This window comes from Colletotrichum aenigma (genome assembly GCF_013390185.1).
Source record: "Colletotrichum aenigma strain Cg56 chromosome Unknown KSG_Cg56_contig04, whole genome shotgun sequence".
NCBI lineage: Eukaryota > Fungi > Ascomycota > Sordariomycetes > Glomerellales > Glomerellaceae > Colletotrichum > Colletotrichum aenigma.
In genome coordinates, this window is record NW_023500910.1 from 5,046,184 (window position 1) to 5,064,508 (window position 18,325).

At 51.3% G+C, this 18,325-nt stretch overlaps 5 protein-coding genes across 5 annotated transcripts; 2 read left to right on the plus strand and 3 right to left on the minus strand.

The window, feature by feature from the left end:
• Nucleotides 1-129: 129 nt before the first annotated feature.
• LSDX1-2 (Lignostilbene-alpha,beta-dioxygenase isozyme I) lies at nt 130-1,741 on the plus strand (the record flags this gene model as incomplete). Its single annotated transcript, XM_037322429.1, has 2 exons — nt 130-940; nt 996-1,741. 2 exons carry the CDS (start codon nt 130-132, stop codon nt 1,739-1,741), a joined length of 1,557 nt encoding a protein of 518 aa, XP_037180194.1.
• Nucleotides 1,742-1,960: 219 nt separating this feature from the next.
• Nucleotides 1,961-2,797, minus strand: CGCA056_v007181 (uncharacterized protein; the record flags this gene model as incomplete). The annotated part of the gene is made up of 1 exon (XM_037322430.1): nt 1,961-2,797. One exon carries the CDS (start codon nt 2,795-2,797, stop codon nt 1,961-1,963), a length of 837 nt encoding a protein of 278 aa, XP_037180193.1.
• Nucleotides 2,798-5,039: 2,242 nt separating this feature from the next.
• Nucleotides 5,040-6,668, plus strand: egl2 (Endoglucanase EG-II; the record flags this gene model as incomplete). Its single annotated transcript, XM_037322431.1, has 5 exons — nt 5,040-5,093; nt 5,160-5,201; nt 5,257-5,371; nt 5,423-6,036; nt 6,102-6,668. 5 exons carry the CDS (start codon nt 5,040-5,042, stop codon nt 6,666-6,668), a joined length of 1,392 nt encoding a protein of 463 aa, XP_037180192.1.
• Nucleotides 6,669-6,994: 326 nt separating this feature from the next.
• CGCA056_v007183 (uncharacterized protein) lies at nt 6,995-7,662 on the minus strand (the record flags this gene model as incomplete). The annotated part of the gene is made up of 2 exons (XM_037322432.1): nt 6,995-7,534; nt 7,585-7,662. 2 exons carry the CDS (start codon nt 7,660-7,662, stop codon nt 6,995-6,997), a joined length of 618 nt encoding a protein of 205 aa, XP_037180191.1.
• Nucleotides 7,663-15,559: 7,897 nt separating this feature from the next.
• BOA3-6 (Cytochrome P450 monooxygenase BOA3) lies at nt 15,560-16,173 on the minus strand (the record flags this gene model as incomplete). Its single annotated transcript, XM_037322433.1, has 2 exons — nt 15,560-15,925; nt 15,979-16,173. 2 exons carry the CDS (start codon nt 16,171-16,173, stop codon nt 15,560-15,562), a joined length of 561 nt encoding a protein of 186 aa, XP_037180190.1.
• Between the last annotated feature and the right edge of the window lie 2,152 nt (nt 16,174-18,325).

The following is an 18,325-nucleotide window of genomic DNA, read 5'->3' on the forward strand; positions in this document are numbered from 1 at the left end:
GATGAGGTTGTTAGTACGATCTCCAGCTTGTTTGGAAGCATCCCACCGGTTCATCAAGCCTCATCGAATTTTCAAAATCATCGTAACTATCTCTTTACCCCAAGTCAAGCCTGGACAACTTTCTCTATCATGGAGCAAAAACACCTGAAAACCAACGGTGCCAACGGTGCCAACAAGGTCTTTGGCCTCGAATCAGCTTGGTCTCGCCACTTGAGACCATCAGATCACGGCGTCAAAGGACGTTTTGAGGGCGAGGTCGAAGATCTCCCCGTCTTTGGGGAGATCCCCAGCCAACTCAGCGGCACCTTCTATCGTATCCTCGTGGATCCTTTCTACCCTCCTCCTGAAGAAAATCCACCTATCGAGGGGGACGGTAACGTCTGCGCGTTCCGGATTCAAGACGGTCGTGTCGACTTAAAGATACGATACGTCGACACTGAGCGTCTCCGACTGGAAAGGCATGCCAAAAAGCGACTCTTCGGTCTTTACCGTAATCCTTTCTCTCACCACCCATGTGTTCGGGCTGCCATCGACTCAACAGCCAACACGAACCTTGTCTTCTGGGCAGGCAAGCTTCTGGCCCTCAAGGAATCGGCGCTGCCGTACGAGATCGACCCCAACACCCTCGAAACCCTGGGTTACGACCCGTTCAAGTCCCCAGGCTTGACATTCTCTGCGCACCCAAAGTTTGATCCGTATACCAACGAGCTGGTGGTGTTCGGTTACGAAGCTAAAGGACTTTGCACGGACGACATTGTAATCTACACCCTCGACAAAGAGGGCAAAGTCCGCGACGAGCAGTGGGTGAAGTCGCCTTGGCTGGCTTTCATACACGACTGTGCCATCACGGAGAACTTCATCATCCTAGTCCTGTGGCCGTACGATGCCGACGAGACTCAGATGAAGGCTGGAGGCCACCATTGGCAGTACAAGAGAGATCGTCCTGCAACTTTTGTGGTTTGTTCCGCGACATGGGTCAAGTCGACTGCCGGCAGGCTGGAGCCCCGGCGAGTATCGCGTGTATCACTGGGAACACGCCATGCTTCTGCACACTGCTGGAGCCTGGGAAAAGTGGGATGAAGGTGCGAACAGCGTAAAGATTTCCATGGAGTCTTCGAGAATGATGTACAGCCCCTTTCCAATGTTCGACACGCTTACGGAGGGAAACCCGTTCGGCGATATGAAGGCTGATTACGTCCGGTGGTCCATCGATTTGAGCCAGCCTACAAACACCAAGACTGTTGACCCCACGGTGATCGTTGACCTACCGGGCGAAATGGCACGCATTGACGAGCGATTCCAAACGCAATCATACAACAACATCTTTTTGCCTGTCATCATGTCAAACAAGGCATCTTCTGCTCCGCCGATCCTACCCGTTGGGTTGAACGGGTACATACTCGTGAGTAAGTCAAGAAAGCACGAAGGCAAGCAGATCCTGTTTGACCCCGGGCCGAACTGTACCGTGGAAGAGCCTATTTTCATCCCGCGATCGAACGAAGCACCGGAGGGTGACGGCTGGGTCTTGGGTATGGTTCATCATCATGACGTGGACGGAAGTGAGCTGGTGGTTTTGGATACCAGAAGCTTTGAGAAGCCCGTGGCGATCGTGCAACTGCCGTTCAAGACCAAGGGCCAGGTTCATGGTAATTGGGTTGAATCCGGGCCGGGAACCACGAGCCTTGTAAGAACATATGACAAGGTGGAGGTGAGCGGGCTTGGAGCTCTGTCTGGGCGGTAATAGCCAATGATTTCATTCCAAATTTCGATTACTTATCACACATTTTGTCACTGCCAGCATTGAGTGGTCGTCGGTGGGACTGAAAAGAATGATCCCTGTTGAATTGCGGTGACGGAGCCAGCGGTAAGGACGTAGTTTGATGCGGTATACATCATGAACAGTGTATTGGTAATCGTTTGAGTTGTGGATTTGACTCCTTCAAGTACCTCTGTAGAATAATCAAGCACTACCAGAGACTGGGATCAGATCGATCTTCACTGAGACGCCAGCGCCGAGATCTCCACGAATTTCGCGTTTCTCTGTGCCCTTAGCGGTGTACAAAGCCAGCCGAATAGAACCCACAGGCGGCTTTTCTTCAGAAGCGGTTACTTGAATATGTCTGGGGTCCTCGAACTGGCGAACCGGGACGTCAAATGCCCACGTCCCGCCATTCTCTCCCTGACCGGGCTGTCCGACAATACCAGCGTACGCCTTCTTGAAGTCTTCACTGCTGACGTCAACCTCAACCGAGTGAACTCCCAGTGCGCGGCTGGGATGCGTCACATTCTTTTCAACATGGTCCGGCACCCGTAACTTGCGCGGCGTCCGGTCGAAGCACCAGAACGGCAACTCGCCCCGCTCCACTTTTCCCTCCGGCCCGGGCAGCGCAACGGCCCACTTCAGCTCCTCGCCGTCCGGTCTGATCCGGCCGCCCGGGACGGGGTCGTCGTACGATGCCAGGGATTGCGCGGCGTTCACTCGCTCTTGGATCGCAGAGAAGCCAGACTCGTCAACAAGGGAGTAGGCCCAGTCGATGATGGTTCCATCCTTCTTCGCGCCCCACTTGTGCTTGAGCCGTTCTTCCGGGCCGATACCCTCGACGAAGGAGATGAGCTCCAGGTAGGTCCCGTCGGCGAAGATTACGAGCTTGTTTTCAGTGCGGCCATCGGCATGGCGGCCGCCGGTCAGGATGGTGAATTCGTCTGAGAGCCAGGGTGGGAGGTTGGCGAGGACTTGGTGGGGTAAGAGGATGACGATATGATCAAGGAGGGGCGGGTTCTGCTTTGAGGAGGTCATTTTGAGATGTTTTATTTGAAGACTGTTGAGTTTAGCTGTTGATAACAGTCAAGAGAATACGCGAATTGACGTTGTCGATTGTTCATGAACTCATCATGCTACTTTCATCTGGTATTTATCTTTGCGTTCATTGCGTTCCCCGCGCGCCCCACTATGATACCATTGGAGACAACCATTGCGACGAGAAGGACGCAGTCCGCTATCGGTGATCCTTACGAAGAGCAAAAGAATTCTGCTGAAGAGTACTTGCAAGGAAATGGTCTCTTGGCACCTGTTAGATTCGAAGATGGGAAACATCTCGACATGAATGAACAACAGAAACATAAACCTCAAACGCCAAGTGGGCCTGCATCTTGAAATACACCGGAAATGACTTACTAATCAAGAGATGGAGGGGTCATCGTGTGGCTTGAGGAAATGTCTGACCAGGCAAGATTGCTTCACCTGTGACGTGCCCGCCATTCCCCTTCATCATTGCCGCTTTGGGCGTCTTCTCGACGAATCCATTCATCAGGATCAACTGCATCCATCCCGTCGGTGCCCCTAGTTTCGGAAGATTTTTTTTTCTTTTCATCAGACGATCAAGATCTTCTCATTCGGTCTGGCGTTGATTGCATGCCAGGGGGTTCGAGCCGTTGGGACACGCGTCGGCAAAGGTTCCCGTACGCCTCGGACGAGGAGAGTTCTACCTCTCGCAACACACAGCACAACACAACAGGTCACTTCCTCGAAGGCCACAAACGGCGCCGTTACAGTCTTCAATACGAGCTGTTGCGAGACAAAGCAGAGGAACTCAACAAGCGTAACGATGTGTCGGCTGCCACGGACATTTTAAACGCCATGTGTGTCTTTGAACCCTCTCTAGCGGCGGCGCCCTAGTTTCAGAGGGTCTCGTGGCTTGCTGGGCTGCCCCTGGATGTCGACCAACACCCGCAATCTAGCCATCAGTGCTCGCGCCGTTGCACTTCAAGCTCGTGCCAGAATGGAGCTGACAAGAAGACGTATCCATGACAAGAGGTTACGATGAACGCCAGTTCACTTTGCGATGCTGCCGTGTGACGTCGCTCATGAGCACGAAGCAAACATCCCGAGCAATACGACCAACGCCATCGGGCCGAGGATCGCCTGCCGTTTGTTGATTCAACCGTCTCTTAGCTCATGTTCTCGCTCTTCTGTCCCTGACTCAGCTGAGCCCATCGCGCGCTCAGCATGAACATCGTCGATTGATCGCCCATCATCCTTCAAATCACAGTGACATTGAAGTGGCGCATTGGGGCTGACGCCGTTTGCAAATTCCATTCGCAGCAATCGAATCCAAGCCGCATTCAATTGCAAACCGTTGACTTGGAACGCTCGACTCGCCGCACCGGCGGGTCATCCTGCCGCACCCCGGCCAGCCCGAGACCCCAGCGCCTCTAGGCACATCTTTTCGCTCTCCCGCAGCTCACGATCTAACCTGCTAGAAGTCGCACTCTCCGGCCAAGGCTCAAGACCGTCCCCAAAGATCCATCCATGGCGTCGAATCCCCCGCGAGCCCCATCCCCAATCGCTTGATTTCCACACAATGTGGGCAGTGTGCCACTGCTTCGGCAACCCGTCAGTGCAGAAGAGAGAGAAAGAGGACTAGTCTGGTCTTCTTTCGACTTACTTAGGTGGTATTCGCCCTGGAGAGGGACCCGCGGGATCCCCTGGCTGTGGTGTCCGTACATGAAACTCCCACCGTCTGATGCAGGCCCTCGTCCGACCGGGCTTCGTGGCGCTCGCCGCATGAATCTGTCGCACAGAAACGACCATCAATCAGATGGCATGCCTAGGGCTTGGCTTTTCTCTCTCTGTTCGCTCAGCCCGGGTGCGCACGATTGGGGGACAGGAGCCAACAATATCCACCCTCTGCCGTCCCCGTCAGCAAATGATGGTCGTATGGAAGCTGCTATTCTTGGGTGCACGAGCACTTTTCCTGTGATCGATTCTTATGCGTGGGTGTTCCATGGTCATCCCACCGAGGGGCAAGGAGAGAAATATGTAATGCGGCTCGCCGCCCCTCCCGTTTGCGAACGACTTCTGGTTCTCCTTTTGGGAGTTTGCTGCAACACCAAGGCCCCTTTTGCGTCTGTACCTTCGCTTCTTCCAGGCCACGCGCTGTTTCTTTTCTTTTCATTCTTCGGATTGAATCCCTTTCTTTTGGTTACCCAGTAACCGTCTACTTTCACATTCGCTTCATTTCATTCGCTCAGGTTCGAATATGGTCTCGAAGACATTCACGCTTTTGGGGTTGGCGGCGGCGGCGGTCGCCAGGGTGCAGTTCTTGGCAAGTCATATGATCTGCGAGACATGGGACGACAGCTAATACTTTGGCTTGTAGGGAGTTGCGATATCCGGTGGTGACTTCGGTTGTGAGATCGATGTAAGTCATGATGTCAGGGCTGGTGGTGGTGATAGATGCTGACGATCCATGACAGGGAAGCTGCCCTACCGGCAAGACCCAACTGCCTCTCAGCTCTCTCGGCGGCGGTGATGGCGAGGGCCAGATGAACCACTTTGCCAACGATGACAAGCTCAACATGTTCCGCCTGCGTATGCGCCCTCGAGTCTGCCATGGATGATCATCCTACTAACACCCCTCAGCTGTCGGCTGGCAGTTCCTCGTCAACAACCAACTCGGAGGCACCCTCAACGCCGGCAACCTGGGCAAATACGATCAAGTAATGCAAAAGTGCCTCGCGACCGGCGCCTACTGCATGCTCGATATCCACAACTTTGCGCGATGGAACGGCGGTATCATCGGACAGGGAGGACCGACGGACGACCAGTTCGTGTCTCTATGGGCGCAACTGGCGACGAAGTACAAGGACAACGAGAAGGTCGTCTTCGAGCTCATGAACGAGCCCCACGACCTCGACGTCAAGATCTGGGCCGCGACTTGCCAGAAGGTCGTCACGGCGATTCGCGGAGCCGGCGCGACGAAGCAGATGATCCTGCTGCCGGGCACCAACTTCAACTCGGCCGAGTTCCTCGTCAGCAGCGGTAGCGCGGATGCGTTGACGGCCATCACGAACCCCGACGGGACGCCCGACAACCTCATCATCGACGTGCACAAGTACCTGGACGAGGACAACAGCGGCACGCACAAGCCGTGCACGACGGATAATGTGGAGAGTTTCAGGACTGTTGCTGAGTATCTACGGTCCAAGGGCCGCAAGGGGCTGGTCAGCGAGACAGGAGCCTCAAGTGATTCTTCGGTAAGTTTCAGATGATGTTCCCGTATGATCGACGCAACCGAGAGCATAGGGCTGACGGATATTAGTGCTTCACGGCTTTCTGCGCGCAGAACACCTTCATCAACCAGAACTCGGACGTGTTCATTGGCCTCGTCGGGTGGGCCGCCGGCAGCTTCGGCACCGACTACGTCCTCAGTTTGACGCCGAAGAAGTCCGGCAACAGCTACACGGACAACGACCTCATGAAGCAGTGTGTTCTCGCGACGTGGAATACCGAGCTGAACGTGACAACGCCCGTTTCGGCCCAGCCTTCAAAGCCGGCAGCCTCTGCGAAGCCGAGTGCGGCCCCGAGCTCAGTGCCCGCATCCGTCCCGATCTCCGCTCCGGACTCGGCGCCTACCTCGGCTCCCACCGCGGCGCCGGTTACCAGCGATGATGGCTCGGCTATCCTGCCTCCGACCACCGTCATGACTGTGCCGACAACTTTGTTGATTGACACGTCAACCCCAACACCACCTGCTCCCACCGGGACTCGTGGCCGTAATGGAACGACTACGACGAGCACGCCGTCGCTGCCTACTGCGGCCGGTGCTCGGGTTGATGCTATGGGAAGCCTGATTGGCTTCGGTTTGGCGGTGGCAATGATGTTGTAAAGATACCAATTTTTAAAAATATTCAAAACATTGTTCTTATATTTTGTCTCTATGATTCCACGCACGCAGATGTGGTTTATTTCTTCGTCGCCGTCAAATGTGACAACAAATATAAGCGAGGCAAGATTTGCCAATGTCCACAGTGCTCTGATGAGAAGACAGTCTTTCCGTCGACGAGAAGACAAAGGTCATGATACGAGCAGCGGATACGAGTGAAAGGGTCTGTTGGGTATATTGCAACTACTTGAAAACTGCTCCAGGAATCTCTACCGCAGACCTCTTGGTTTTGTTTTATGGGTCTCTATACGTTGTCCGCCATCAACCCATTAAGTAGAGAAAGTAAAGAGGAGGTCATCTCCTGTCCACGAGTTTGTCACCTCCATCTTGACAAGTTTCTTGTTGATGTCGAAGTCCGCGATAGCGCCCGTGATGGAAGCGGCAAAGATGGTCTTTCCGAGCCTGGCCCAGCATGCCTTCTGAGCGCTGCTGCCGTCCGTAGCCGACACCTCGAAATTCCCCCTGGGGCCCTTGTTCAGCTCCGTGCGGCAGTCCGCGAGGGCCTTGTTCATGTCGTCGTTTTGGATCCAGGTGGCCGCCACTTCCTTCAGCTCGGCCGGCTGAAGGGATGCCATCGTCCAGCACTCCTTGAGGACCTCGCGCATCTTGAGGCGCGGGTCGGTGGTGTCGTACGCGTTCTGGGCGTTGTGGACGGTCAGGCGCTTGGCCGTGGTGTCGACCTCCACGTAGTCGAGGTTCTTGCGGTCGCCGTCGTCGTCGAATTTGGCGTAGCCGTCGCCGTAGACGGCAAAGTCCCACACCTGGCCGCCTCGAGACTTTGTGACGTCCACCCAGTAGGCGTTGTTTTTCTGTGTTCTTGTCAGCGACTAGTTATCGATTAGAGTTGATGGGTACTCACAGCGAACGGACGGATAACTGCCGCGGAGGTCAGCGGAATGACCGCGAGCAGAAAAGCGCAAAGGTGTTGGAAAAGCATATTGAGCTAAAAGATTGAATATGGTCAGATATTAGGTGGTAGCTGCGCAAGAGCTGCTCGAAGGTGAAAAGAAATGAGTGACGGGTGTTTGGGGCATCGAGATAACTCTAAAATGCGAACAGAGTCCAAATGTTATATACCGACTGATTGCCATCTATGACATACTCCATGGACAGCATGAGTTGCCAACCGTACAAGCAATCTCATTAAAGTCGTAATCCGCTGAAGCAGGGTGTCCTACTGGGCAGAGCCCTTGATGGCTGGGTAGTTTTCCCTAACTTAGCCTTCTTTAGCCAAGAGCACTATGCAGTTCATCCAGTCAGAATATCTCTTAGGGGTAATGCGGGGGGTCTGTGGATTAGGAACACAACCAGAATATCCTGTACTGATTTTAGAACATGGGGAGACGGCCCCGCCGAAGTCAATTCATGCCTGGCGACTCACTTAGAGGTTAGTGACAGGTTTGTGACTCAGGCAACCAGATGAGGACATCTTCACACATTGGATGCAGCTTTGACCCTAGAACGAATTCTACGAAGTCAAGTCGGGAAATATGCGGAAATTCTCGCGCTGTTTCTGGCTTGTCTCGAGGCTAATGCGAAGAATAGCAGTGGATGTGAAAGTCGAAGAAGAATTTTGGTCAATGTACGACTGGAGTCATGATCGATGGCGTTCTAAATCTGTGACAGCTGAAGTGGGAAGCAATCTAAGGTGGATCCCCGCCCAGAGAGACAATGGGATGAATTCTGGCAACTAACAGCTTAAACTTTGTTAAGAAACCCACTGTTCCCATTGCTAGGATACGCGTATATTCATTCGCTCCCTCTCCCTGTGTGTGTTGCACTGCGCCAACACCGGGACCTTCAGAGAGTCTGTGCACCAAGAGCCATGACAAGTCACGGCATGCCCCTGTGGACTGATAAAGACTAGTTCCCGTCCATCCCGGGGCATGTCAAGTCAGTATCCGATGACTTCCCAGTATTCTGGCGTGCCGTCTGCCGTAATTGTCAGTTCGATACGAAAATAGCGTCTTGTTTAGCTGATCTCCATGCCAGGGGGAGGGGAAAATGTCAAGTTCCACCGCGCGCAGAATTGGTCCCATATACTGCTCTTTTCTTCGGTCTCGGCTTCGCGTAATTATTACTCAGTAGTGGTCTTGGTAACGATTTGATAGAGGCTACACGAATCTAAGGGTCCCATTCTACCGGACATAAGAGAAGTACGTCTGTCAGCTTCATGTGGCTTCTCCAGCACACTGTACGATGACGGGCCAAGGAATTTCATCAGCACGAGGGCGACAAGTTGATGATAAAATGGAACATGTAGGGAAGGAGGAGGTTCATAAGAATCCCGAGCAGATTGGGGTCCTATTCTATCACCTATCCTGCTGCCAAGATGCTCGTATTGCCCCGCCCATCCTCTATCGCGCAATCTTTCGGCAGCGGCTGATCCCGTTGGCATGCCGCTATTCCCAAACAGCACCCTGGAAGGGCGGTTGATCCATACCTAAGCGGGCGTCATGACCCAGCCCTATAAGTGACAGGTCAACAGACGGCCGTTCCGAGATAGTGCGAAACTTCTAGCGACGATGCTCATCAGCATGTTGCGGCTGAAGGTCATGTCTTGGCTTTGGAAACAGCGTCGGAAATCGGCAGGCTATCTAGAGGCTGTCAAGGGATTCTCAAGCTTGTATCTCCTTAAACCTGATAGTTCTGACGTGTTCATGTTAAGGTAGGTATGCAAGATACATAAGTTTCGAAGCAGGAGACTTCCGCCCCGCCAGAAAAGAGATGGTCGAAATTTTATTCTCTGCGCTAAAGTTACCGGTGTTATATCGTCATTGGTAGGAAGTTTATCTTTGTGGTCTGTGAGTGCATGCCGTAAATCCTCATTCAACCATGAGTCGATGAACAAGGAAGAGAAAAGACTTTGCAATTGTCTGTTGCTAATCACTTCCGTCATTGTGCTTCTTGCGGCATGCTGGATGTCTACTTGCCAGCGAGTGGATCTTGAGGAAATGGCGTGCTTTCATCGGGAAGATGCTGCAGTTCGTCAAGTTTCGAGAATTGTGCTGCTAATTCCACGGTCTGGTTGATAGCTCGCATGATCAAATGCTTCTTCTCCGAGTCGGAAGTGCTTCGGACAGAGCCAGAACTGTTTGGAGATAGCACTTCCACATTACTGGCGCTCTCGCTACATCCTCTTAAGGTGCGAAGACCAATTTGGATGCCTTCTGTCTCCACGTCGTTGCCTGATAGGACATGTTGGTGCCTTCTTAACCAAATAAGAGAGGAGTTGGCATCAGGAAAAGCCATGAGATCGTTAGGTTCTAAGTGTCCTAAGCACTCTATTGCGGCTTTCACAATCTCCAGAAATCTGTCGAACCTGAGTTTCCGGTTATAGTCATGTAAATAGCTTTCATGAAAGCATTCTATCTGGCGAGAAACGCCCTTCAGAATGTCGTGTCTACCTGAAAGACAGAAAGACAGTATTGCCGGACGGATCTTTGTCTCTGAAGTTTCCGGCGTGAAGCAGAGATCTGCAATCCAACAAACGATGAGACGGTGTTCGGGCTTCAACGGACCATGATCAATGTTTGTCAGAACGTCCACAATTGCCCCAAAGGCATGACTCTGCATAACAATCTCAAGGGCAAATCGAGTCATTGGTCTTGCTTTACATAGAGCTTGTGTCGCTAGAAGCTCTAAAGCCTGTCCATCGGAGTCTTTGGAGGACGTCAAGATGAGTTTCAGTATTCCTTCATTGACCTCTGATCTCAACATAGGATCTGCACAGACGCTCAGCAGCGGCAAGGTGATACCGAGATACTGATGGGATATTGAGTAAACCATTTTCTCGGCGATGCTGGCATTGATGAACAGTTTCCCGCTTGTTTCTTCGCTCTGAAGAAGTGTGCCAATAGTATCGTGCGCAAGTTGCACTACCCAAGCCGAAGACGCTCCGGCTTCGTGAACTTCGGAGTTGTGCACGACGGGTTGAGGCACAATTTCCGATCCAGGTGCAACTTCGACAAGAAACCCGCAATGATGATAGATGATCTGGGAGAACTTATCCCAATCATCCTCAATTTGAAATCTTCTCTCAAGTATCGATTCAGTGGATACGTCGGTACCGTGAAACTTTGTGGATTTGCTCAGTCTTTCTTCGGGTACAGGAATCGCTATTGCTTCCCACAACTCACGAAGCTGCAACGTTGCTTTGTACTGAGAACCCACTATCCAGAAGAGAATCCTTCTTGCGTTGAGAAGACGTTGAGGATGCCGGGGATCATGGATGTGTTGTGGTTGGACTTGCGCAAAGAAGTGCTTCAATGCAAGCGGCATTTCTTCGAGAGATTCCTTCAGATCGTTCAGAGTGAAGCCGTATTCGCTTGTGAAAAGGGTCTGAAGCTGCTCAAGAACCAACGCTACCCAAAGTATGACGCCACGAGCCTTGTCGTTGAGATATTTCCGGATGTGATTGATATGATTGTCGAAATCTCCGTGTTTTGTTTGTGTTTGCACCACTGAATGATGAGCTGTGTTGAATCTAAGTGCACTTTGACGAACATCTCGCCCTTCAGCTGGCAGTTGAGTCTGGTCAAGAGTGAGCCTCCGAATGCCGTCTTCGACTAGTGCAGATATATCAACTTGATTATGCTGCTCAGTAATAATGCGGTGGATTTCTGTGTGTCGGAGTCCACGCAGGATATCAGGGGTAGGTCTGCTGAGCAAAACCATGCGGATTCGTCTCGACGAATTGGTTGTCATCTCGAGGAGCATTTCTAGAACACATGACCTTGATGGACCATTGGTCTTATCGTCGTCAGATTCATCTAGGCCATCGATTACGGCTAGCATTTCCGGAGCAGCTGAAGCCGAGGACATGATGTCAAACGCCTTCCGAAGGAAATCAAAGTTCCAAGTATAGTGGCCATCGTACGTTGAAACCAAGTCCCGATATTGAGGGCGTACCGCGTAATATGTTGAAATACTCTCTGTCATGATTATATGAAGAAAGCTCCTAAGCATTGCGGCATGCTGTCTGCCACTTAACGATCCTTTGGAAGTGTAGAACCAGGTGTGAACTACCGGAGTATGTACCGACGACGTGTTCCGTGGGATAGATTGTATTGACTGAAGAAGATTGCTTTTGATCGACTTGGCCAAGACAGATTTGCCACTTCCTGGTTTCCCGCGAATCAATAGTAAACCGCCGCATTCCCTCCATTTCAGATACTCCTGGTGTTTCCAAAGCCACAGCGTTGTTTGGGGAAGTGCGTCAGGTATCTTATTGCCGTGCCGATAATTCTCCTCAAACTGAAGGCTCCGAACACATTCTGTACTACTATCAGACCTTGCGAGGCAACGGTGGGAAGGCAGGTTCTTTTGCTGTCAACTGTGACTGACCTTGATATTCCGTATGCTCATCAATCCATGGGTGATGCGTAGCCTGTTTCCACTCTGTCGAGTTTTGTCGGGTCGAGGTGTTGACACACGAAAGAATCCGAACAGGCACTCCACAACTTTCTAGAAAAGTCAAAAGCCGCATGTAGTCATGTAATTCCACAACTTCCACTGAGTCTAGCACGAGAGTCATTTGATAGGCATGCTCCTTTCCATCTTGAAGAATGCTTTTGACCAACGGACCAGAGACCGACAAGTCGCCATCGCCGAGGAAACTTGCCTGCTTGTGGAATGAATGAACGGATACGCTTTCGCTTGAAGATAGCGTCTTTTCATGTGATGGCCGTTCGGGAAGCGATGGTTGACCATCTAACTCATATTCGCGAAGTGAGGATGTGGGTAGTCCATGTTCTCCTACCATAGAAGAAAAAAACACCTTGAAGGAGCGTTGTAAAGTCGGTTCGAGCGAAAGAATAAAATGTGCTACTGCGGACTCCGATTCGTATGTCAAAACAAGAAGCAATGCAAAAATACTCCAGAGAATCTGTGACGGATGGATGCTACTCCGATCGACAGTGTCTAAAACGGCTCGATGGGAATTGAACAATGAAAACATGGACAAATATGCCCGAATATCGTGTCTTTGTTTTTGATGAAGACCTGCCACACGCAACGCCACTTGGCTTGGAGTTTCGGGTGATTGCGACTTTCTCCTATACCATAAGACTCGAGTAGTAAGCTCTAGAGGCTCTTGCAGCCATTCCCGAGAGGCGGCACAGTGATCGAACCAGGACAGGTCCTCTTCTTCTAGTTCTGATTCTTTGAGTTCTCTGTATGCCTTTTGTATCTTGTCGCCGAAGTTTGTGGCATGCTCGAGTGCGCTGGCGAGCCCAAGAGCCTGGGCTACTTTTGCAGGTCCCATGGCCACTGTAATGCCTTCAAGTCGTAAGTTCGCCAGGCAAGGAAAGATTTCTCTTGTCGAAGTGGTGGTGAAGACTAACTTCATTGATTCGTAGCGTCTCAGAAAGCATCTGAAGAGAACCATGAGTTTTGAGATATCGTCGTTCTTGTCGTACGCATAGCAGGAATCTACCCCGTCCACTACAAGGAGGATGCGGTTGGTGGGGTGCTTCAAGATAGCAGACTCTAATACCAGTTGCAGAACTCTGGCAAAGAGAGAGAATTCTGATCCATCCAACTGACAAGTCTTGATCTTTTTGTAGAAGTATCTATTTATCTGCGGAAGAATCGTGCCTTTAAGATCGGGATCGGCGAGAAGGGTGTAGGCTAGGCCTGCTACCACATCGGCGACAGTGTGTCGTTCGTGGCAGAAGAAATACGCCGCTGATAGATCTTGACGTCTGGGACACACGTCGATGTGCTCAAGTAGTTTTGCTGTTAAAATAGGGTGGCCAACTCCGGTCTTGTCTCGCACCCAGGCAAATCTGGATGTGCTGTCGTCGAACCAGTCATCTAGGAATTTACCCTCGGCGAGCAAATCATCAAAAGCCGTCTCCCATGATTCTGAATTATCTTGTTTGATGCCATCCTTCGTATCGCAGGGATCGACCCCTGATAAATGCGTTAGAAACTCGTCGTCGGTATTGTCGGAGCCACCGCTCATCTGAGAGTGTGACGGGCGTTTTCCTGGATTGAACAAGTATTAGTCAGACCTCTTACTCCAAAAACAACTCAATTCTCTGATCATCTTACGTCCACGCATATAATAGTTGTTAACAGACCCAAGGTGTAACTTAGCGTTATCTCCGATGTGTGATCCCGAGATCGCGTGTGACGAATTGGCGCGCGAAGGCTCGGATGGCGCCTGGAACGCCTGTTCGGGGTTGTCTGCACTCATTGTTGTGTTGTATCATCTTTTCCTCGGCGTGAGCGAATTGCGCGCGTGTCTGGACGGTGCGTCCTCTCAAAAGAATGAATTGAGAACACGGCAAGAGAGGAGCCGGCTGTCCCCGCGCGGGACTATGGTGTTCGCGAATGAGATACGCAGCCAAGGCAACCCCTATTGGCAAGACAATCTCACATGATATCAATCACGTGGTTAGCAAGATCCAAGTCGATTGTTGGCTAAGCGACGTCGTACAACATATACGAAGCCACGTAGGCGCGGGGCGGGCTATATTAAGTCTGCCTGCGCCTGGGTGGCTGCTGATGTTTCTCCGCTTCTGATAAATATTCAGTCTCGCCATATAATCTGTGGAAGAAAGCGCCGATCAATCATGGTAAGTGACAAGTTGTTCCAAGTCCTAGTAGTACCTCAACATTGAGTCTGACTTTCATTTTGCGCTCAGGCTGAGGTGATCGGAACCACAGCCAGTGTTTTAGGACTGGCTGGTTCATCTATCACTGCTATCGAGAGAATAGTCAACGCCGTCAAAAATGTGCGAAATTCTCCGGAAACAATCGTCACTGTTACCTCGAAGCTAGGCGACGTACATGACACACTGCACTCTATCAAGCAAAAGCCTAGCTTGGACAATAATGAACTCATCGCAGGACCAATCAGGAACATTGAACGCATCTTACAGGAAATGGAAATCTTCTTGAATGGCTTACAAGAGCGGCAGCAAAAGAGTAAAACGCAGAACGTACTTCTTGCACTCAAGGATCCCGCGGGCGATGATAACAAGCTGAACGGGCTGGTCGGACGTATTCATCAGGAGAATAGCTTTCTACTCGTCAAAATGGGAATATTCCATGCGGATGTTGCGGACGGGGTTACCACAGAGCTTATCACGGCGCGCAAAGCCTTGCTGGAGGTCAAGACGACAGGGGAGGAAACACAGGTTCTTCTCAGAGACGGAATCGCCCTTTTGAGAGGAACGATGAACCAAAGTCACGTGGGATCTTATGCTTACCGGAATGGTATGTCTACTTCTTCTCTTATCGTCTTACTCTCATGACTTTCCATGGTCAAATATGTAACGTTTCTGACTTGTCTCAGGCCAAAGTCTGACTGCCTTGGATGAAGGTCACACGCCATCATTGGAGACGGGACCCATAACTAGAAACGAGGAAAATCATTCGAGCCGGGAAGAAGAGAAAGGTAGGGTTGATGAAAATTTGGAATGGCGCCGAAACATTACTGGCGATAGAGCCAAGTTCATCGCCGGTAACTTATGTGTGGGCACGGTGGCCAATGTGGATACTACAGTCGTGAGATCTACAGTGACTGACAGCAAATTCGGGGACGGTCTTCGATTCATGAACGGAAACGTATCAGTCAGCAAAGATTCAGCGGGTTTCTTGCAAGACTTTTTGAAAGATTAGACAGCATAGCAGGCTCGGGCAGAACGAAATGTAATCAGAGCTCAATAATGTATTGAGCTCCCGCGGGTCCGAGCAGCGCTTCAGACGCAGGTTCTTATGTATGGAAAATTGACTTGATATCAAGACCTACGATCTGACTGTGCGGTGCAATATGCGCCGAATTCATCCTCGAGCGCAAAAGACTAAGCCAAGTACTTGGTCTCTCAGGCAGTTAGAGATACCAAACTAGCCTTCTCGCATTTGATCCACACATTTGGGAAGCGATATGTTGCATAAACCTTCACGTCTTCTTCCCAGCTCACTTTCTTGTCCGGCGCGGATAGTTCTACGTCAAGTGCCCATGCCAGTTTGGCAAGTATAAGACGTAGCTCCGTGTACGCAATAGTTGCACCAGTACACCGTCGTGGGCCAATCGAAAAGGGCATGACGGCGTGCTTAGTGTCGTTACTGAACCGTCGATCGTACCATTGATGTGTTTCTTGCAGGAATCTCTCCGGATGGAACTCTCGTGGCAAGAAATAATAATCGGGGCTGCGAGCTGCCACGAAGTTGCAAGTCTGTACAGTGATCTATATTCACAGTAAGTCTCAGACTCTCATTCGGACGGATATTAGTGACATAACCCTGATGGTACGAAATGACCATCGACATCTGCACCTGGACTGTACCTTGGCAGGCCGAACGGTGCTGGTGTCACGAGACGCAAATCCTCCTCAATTACGGCATTAAGGTAGGGACACGCAGACTGGCATGCCTCCACTGTAATATCGTCGTAGCTTTCGAATGTGGCCCGGACTTCTTCTTGCAATCGCTTCATTGTCTCTGTTGTTGTTGTTGTTGTTGTTGTTGTTGTTGTTGTATTTAACGCCGTGGCGGCAGGGGCGCAACCGCCCCTGCGGCCGACCTCCCGAGGGGTATATGGCGTGGAGGGCCGCAGGCTCAAGCTATATACTCTACAGTACCCGCCTCTTCCTAACGTCCTCCAAATCTTGCCTATAGGCTACTACGTGTTCTATCCGTCCCTAGTTCCCGCTGGTTCCCTAGTTCCGTTATACCTGTCAGTTCCTCTACGAGGAGGGGGTTCGTTACTAAGGCCTAGGTTCAGACCTAGGCCCTAGTGCCGCGGGCAGATCTTCCGGAAGAAGTCCGTCACGCAGAGAAAGGCCTGGAAGCCCTCATGATCAGTGATTAGCCCCTTGTAGTACCGATCCAGAGATCCTATTGGTCCTATAGGCTCCTGTGGACTAGAAGGGTGGAGGGTGGGCCACTGAAGCCTCCTCGCTAAGGTCTTTCGGCAGTAGACTAGGTGGTCTGCCTCCTTTGCCTCCCCACAGGAGCAGGTAAGCAGTGCCTCTGTATGGTTAAAGCGTTAATAGTATTGTTCGAAGTCTCTATAGCCTGACCGGGCTGCTAGGAGATAATGGAGTATAGCCTGTGGTAGGGCTAGTTCAGGGGGGCAGGCGAGGGAAGCCTTAAGCCCTAGTTGGGTATAGCAGGGTGTTGCCTCTTGCTTCCACTATTTTCTATACTAGCGGCATATGCGTTCTCTAGCTAGCCGTTTGATCCCTGATAGGGTGGCTAGTTGGCCCCTAGGGGCTGGCAGGGTTATGCCCTCCTTGGCTAGGCTGTCTGCTTCTTCGTTCCCTTTGATGCCTTCGTGCCCTGGGGACCAATAGGTTCGTATGTCATATATCCTAGCTGCCTCTTGGATCTCAAGGAAGGCAGCTTATAAGGAGTCTGGGACCCTGCCTTGGATCCCCTGGATAACGCTGGTGTTATCGATATAGATATGTATAGGCTGGCCCTGGGAGGTAAGGAGGGCTCGTCGGAGCCCTGCCCTCGCCACCTCAGCCTCCCTATCAAACACTTCTGCTAAGCTGAGGCGGCCGCAGCCTTAGGCTATACGTTTGTTCTTACGGTATATAACAAAGCTAAACCCTGTAACGCCATTAGGGGCCTTAGAGCCGTCTGAGTAGATAATAGTATGCTTATCTGGCATAGTCTTAAGCTAGGCCTGGAAGGTCCTTGCTGCTATTTCCTTCGTCTGTGTGACTATAGGGTTATAGGACCCTGGGAGGTATTGCGGCGGTAGGAGTGCTGGCCTTGGGCATATAGGTAAGATGCCAGCTGTTCTTTGGAGCCTGGTCTGCTGCCGCCCTGGCTGTAGAAGCCTTAGGACCAAGGGATGTTGTTGGTCAACCTTCTGTAGGCGTGTAGCGAAGCGTAGTCGCGCTGCCTTGATGGCTACCTCTGCTGTAGGTAGGCCAGCATCACAGATAAGGACACTGGTTGGTGTGGTCCTCCAGACAGGTAGGATAGCCCTTGCTGCTGCTGTAATAACTCTTCTGACTCTACAGGCTAGACCCTTCTGCCCTATGCTAACTATACTGGTGCGGCTGTTTAGGGCTGGTCTGGTCAAGCCTGCATACCAGGTCTCAGCTCCATATAGGGCTATTGGGAGGGCGCAAGCAATAGCTGCTTTTCGAACTGCAGCTGCTGGGAGCCCCCCTTTTGTGTTTGTAAGGTGCTGTAGGAAATAGGCTACCTTCTTTGCTGCTGCTACCTTTATTCCTATATGGTGTTAGAAGGTGAGTCTCCTATCAAACCAGACCCCTAACCATCTTATAGGCTTTATTGAGGCCTTAATAGTTAGGCCTCTGGCTTGGATATCTGGTAGGTCTGTTGTCTGTTTATATTTTCTGCTGAAGTGGATTACCTCACACTTAGCTGGGTCAAAGGCGACTTTATTTTCTGTTCCCCAGCTTAGGATACTAGTGATCTCCTGGCCAAGGGCTGTAGCGTTCTCTTCTAGCGAGGGGCTAGTAGCTACTAAGCCTATATCATCTGCATAGCTAAACCATAGCTTCTGATTATCAGCTAGGATATCAGCTATATAGAGCAGGAAGAGGATAGGTGACAGTGGAGAGCCTTGCGGTAGTCCACAGGATAGAGGGAAGTCCTCTGTAGTA